Source organism: Petaurus breviceps, unplaced genomic scaffold, assembly GCF_028583685.1.
Source record: "Petaurus breviceps papuanus isolate PSGF00001 unplaced genomic scaffold, PetGlider_PUasm1.0 91041, whole genome shotgun sequence".
NCBI lineage: Eukaryota > Metazoa > Chordata > Mammalia > Diprotodontia > Petauridae > Petaurus > Petaurus breviceps.
The window spans coordinates 41304256-41308288 of NW_027187400.1; the positions used below are offsets into that span (position 1 = coordinate 41304256).

At 52.7% G+C, this 4033-nt stretch overlaps 1 protein-coding gene across 2 annotated transcripts in view; it reads right to left on the bottom strand.

The window, feature by feature from the left end:
- Positions 1 to 1305: 1305 nt before the first annotated feature.
- TIMM50 (translocase of inner mitochondrial membrane 50) overlaps positions 1306 to 4033 on the bottom strand; it is a 6775-nt gene continuing 4047 nt past the window's right edge. Inside the window, exons 4-10 of one of the 2 annotated variants that reach the window (XM_069078601.1) lie at positions 3716 to 3796; positions 3230 to 3349; positions 2538 to 2642; positions 2291 to 2389; positions 2013 to 2169; positions 1655 to 1761; positions 1306 to 1506 (exon numbers count right to left, since the gene is read on the bottom strand). In XM_069078601.1, coding sequence (XP_068934702.1) covers positions 1405 to 1506; positions 1655 to 1761; positions 2013 to 2169; positions 2291 to 2389; positions 2538 to 2642; positions 3230 to 3349; positions 3716 to 3796 — 771 coding nt within the window. In that variant the 3' untranslated portion in view covers positions 1306 to 1404. The remainder of the gene's footprint in view (positions 1507 to 1654; positions 1762 to 2012; positions 2170 to 2290; positions 2390 to 2537; positions 2643 to 3229; positions 3350 to 3715; positions 3797 to 4033) is intronic. The other variant, XM_069078600.1, reaches the window with a different exon arrangement.

Here is a 4033-nt window from a genome sequence, read left to right on the forward strand (position 1 = left end):
ACTGTGGCTGGGTCTTAACTAAACTGTTCCACGGACCCCACTTTTTTTTCAATCAGTATCAAATAGTACTGATGATTACTGCCTTTTATATATTTGAAATCTAGAAATGCTAGGTCCCCTTCATTATTTCCCTTAAGAACCTTATCATTAATATTTACTTTTAAGAATTTGCAGATTGGTACAATACTAAAGCTACTAAGTTTAGATATGATTGTCAGGGGGCGGCTAGGTGTTGCAGTAAATAGAGCACCAGCCCTGAAGTCAGGAGGACCTGAGTTCAAATTTGGCTTCAGACACTTAACACTTACTAGCCGTGTGACCTTGGGCAAGCCACTTAACCCCAATTGTCTGCCCTCCCCCCTCCAAAAAGCAAAAAAAAAAAGAAAAAGAATAAAAAAAGATATGATTGTCATTTTCATTATATGGGCAGAGTTCAACCGCAAAAGGAGAATAAGCATTTTTTAAGGACTTGCCATGTGCCAGACCCTGTGCTAAGTGCTTTACAAATATCTCCTGTGATTCTCACAATCACCTTAGGAGGTAGATGCTATTATCACCTGCATTTTATAGTTGAGGAAACTGAGGCAGAGGTTAAGGTCCAAGGTCATACAACTAGGAAGGCCCTTTAAAGCTGTACTTGAACCTGACTGACTCCAGAATCTTCTTTCTAGCCATTCATCTTGATTATCTTCCCAGTTGTCCCCCTGTTCCGATCTAGTGTTTATGTAAGTCCTGAGTGTGCCTTCAAAGGTTACTTCTCAGGGAGTTGATGGCTTCTGCAGCTAGAAATGGTATTTTCCTATCTCCTGCTGGTGATTTGGGGTGGGTTTCTTTGGCATTCTGCTATGCTTAAGGTGTGGTTCTGTCCACTTTGCTGTGGCCCTCACTTCCTCTGCCTCCTCTCTGTTCAAGGTCACTCACTCAATCCCTTCCTTCCGCTGCTGCAGCTGATGCTTCTGGGATGAGTCGACTTTCTGCCTCTGTCTCTCCCCTCCTGGCTGCCCTTTCTCCACAGCTGGAGAACGCCCACAGAGCCTGCCCATCAAGCATGCTGCCCAAAGGGTCCATGGCACATAAAAGGCTAAAAACCTTCAACTGGCAGAACTGAGCCAGAAAGGACCTTTAGGCCTGGAAAGGGCCAGCTAGAAAAGGGAAGACTGAGGCTGAGAAGAGGAATTTGACCAGAGTCATTCACATAGATGGCTAAGCTGGGATGAGATCTCACATCTCTCAGCCAAGACCCCTGACTGATGAGAATCTCTCCTCCTCCCCTGCTCCCCCACAATGAGAAACCTTGGGACAAGGTGGCTCTAGGACGGACTTTATTGTCAGGGTGACCATGGCCCCAGGGGCTGGGGCTGGGGCAGGGGGCCCCCAGGGCCAGGGAGGCAAGGACAGAGGTGGTCAGGGCTGTTTGGAGCGGGGCCAGAGGCGGCTGGTAAGAGAACTAAAGAAAAGGCTCTGTTTGGTGGACTTGGCCAGGCCAGCCATTCGCTGCTGCTCCTCCTGGTGGGGGGGGAGAATGGGGTGAGGCCCTGGGGCCCTCCAAAGATGAGCATGTGAAGACCCTGCCTCCCCTCCCCCAGCTCCTTCCTCCAGGAAGTCCTCTGTGGTTTCCCTCCTTCATGTACCTATACACCCAGAAGCCACAGACCTGTTCCAATCGAGATTGCCGCTGTTTGAAGGCCTCCAGAGGGTCTTCCTCTTGGGCATAGTTCTCTAAGACTGTCCGGACATCCTCCACTCCATTCAGGGCAATGGCTAAGGGAAGAAGGAGGCAAATCAGAGGTTTAAAGCTAGAAGGGGCCAAGCGGTCACCTAGGTCAACACCCTTAGTTTGTAGATGAGGAAACGGAGGCAGTGAGGGCCCTGACAGAGCTGGGATTCGAACCCGAGTTGTCTTACTCCCAACTCCCCACTCCTTCCACTGAAGCTTGCTGCCTCAAAGCCAGGATCAAAGGCTCAAAGGCAAGAGGCGATGGAGAAACAGAGGGGCAGACAGGGCAGCTTACTCTTGAGGAAGGCAGACAGGTCGAGCAGGGTCCGGTCATCAGAGTTCCCATCCCAGGGTCTCAGGGCCACACCGTTGTTAGGCTGAAGCTGAAAGGCCTCCTTCTTACAGTCAACCACGACCACACGCGCTGGGTCTCTGTTCAGGCAGGAGATGTCCTGGCAGGGGTGAGGGAACGCTCACTAGAGGAGTCATGTACACACCAGCCCTCACAGCCAGAGGCCACAGTCTCTTCCCCGTCCCTCCCCTCCCCACCACCACTTGAGCCCTTGGCAGTACCTTGATGTGGTGCCCATCCATGTAGCGTGTAGCATCCCGGAAAAGGCGGTAGGATATAAAGCCATGGGGGTCCACGCTGTCAATGAGGGGAAAGGCTGTCTGGGAAGCAACAAGGGGGTCAGTATCTTACCTTCCCTTCCCTCACAAAGGACAGCTGGAGTCCTCTCCTAGCCCCAGGAGGGACTAAGAAACCAGGCACTCCACTCCCAACCCCCCAAGACCTCCCTTCTGATCTGGCCCCCCTAACCATGCCAGTCTCCGAGGTGAAGATCACAATCTCATAGAGTGGGGCCAGCTGCTGAAAAAGGGTCTCGATGCCTGGACGCTTCTTGAACCGCCAACCTGTGGCCAGCTGCAAGGAGGAGGGAAGCACATCAGATGAAAAGAGAGACCACCCGGGTCACAGTGCCCCTCTCTACCCCTTCTTGCCCCTTCCCCCAATGCTCAGGCACTGTAGCCCCTGCCTTGAGGCCCCCACCCAAGATCCCCTCTGGGACTTCTCAAAGACAGAAAATTTCAATGGTGTGGGTTCCTCTGCACTAATACAGACCACTGAATGCCAAGTAGGCAGTAGGCACTTAATAAATGCTTATTAATCAATAGCCTGATTGAATACTTGGTTGATGGTCTTCAGGATTTGTTCTGGTCAAAAAATTCATCACCATTCCCAACTTCATGACCCCATTTGGTCATGAGGCCCTTGGAACTTAGAGGCTGGTCCTGATACATGTTGGAGGTACCTCCTCCCCAAAACTGGAGACAACACTGACTCCAGAAAAAAAATGCTATAAACTTTGAGCTCCTCCCCCCAAAAGCCTGCACCCTGTGGTACCCCGAGTCTTCTCCTCCAAATCCTACAGGCCCCCCCAGGCCCTCCCACCAATCCCTCTACCTTCCTTCTTGCCCAGTATCCCACTCGGGGCCCCCCACCCCACGCACCGACCACTCGGGGTGCAGCAGGACGCCTGTCAGCTCCAGGACAAGCGTATACGGGGGCTGGTAATATGGCTCTCGCAGAGGGTCCGGGAGGAGGCAAGGGCTGGTGGGCTCAATGATCATCTGTGGAAGGGGGTAGTCACTGGGAGGTCAGAGGAGTGCCTGAGAGCAGACTAACTCTCAAGCCATCTTTGCAGGGTTGAGAGGGCATCTCTGGGAGATGGAGAGAACAATGGAGCAGGCATCAGGGAGAAGACAGGACAGTCTGTGAGGGCAAGAAGGAGTCTCGGGGGATCCCTGTTTCTCAGACTCCTGGGAGGCATCTCTGGGGACTAAAGGGCTTACTGAGGGTCAGGTCAGTTGGAAGAGGGGGACTGAGAGTAGCTGAAGGTAGACATTAGAGAGGAAGACTCTGGGTGGGTCTTTAGAGACATCTCTGGGATCTGGATAGGTGGGGAGTCTAGAAAAGAAACCTGGGGACCATCCCACCTGTCGATAATCCTTAAAATACTTGTATGTCCGCCGGAGCTGCTGAACCAACACCGGATCTGAGGGGGGAAGGGAAAGGACCTTGTCTGGCAGCCCCCAATTCTCAATGCCTGGCCCAGAGAGCAGGTAACGAGCCCCTCCCCCCCAGCAGAACCAGGCAGGGGAACAAGCCTAGCTAGTCAGGAACGTGATGGGGACAGAAGAACCCCATTCTCTAAAGAGTTGGTGGGAAGCCACCTTTAGATTCTGTCCCCTTCAGGAGGCCAGAGAGCCCCTGGGGACAGGCTTGGCACCTGCATGGAGAATGGGGGATGTAGG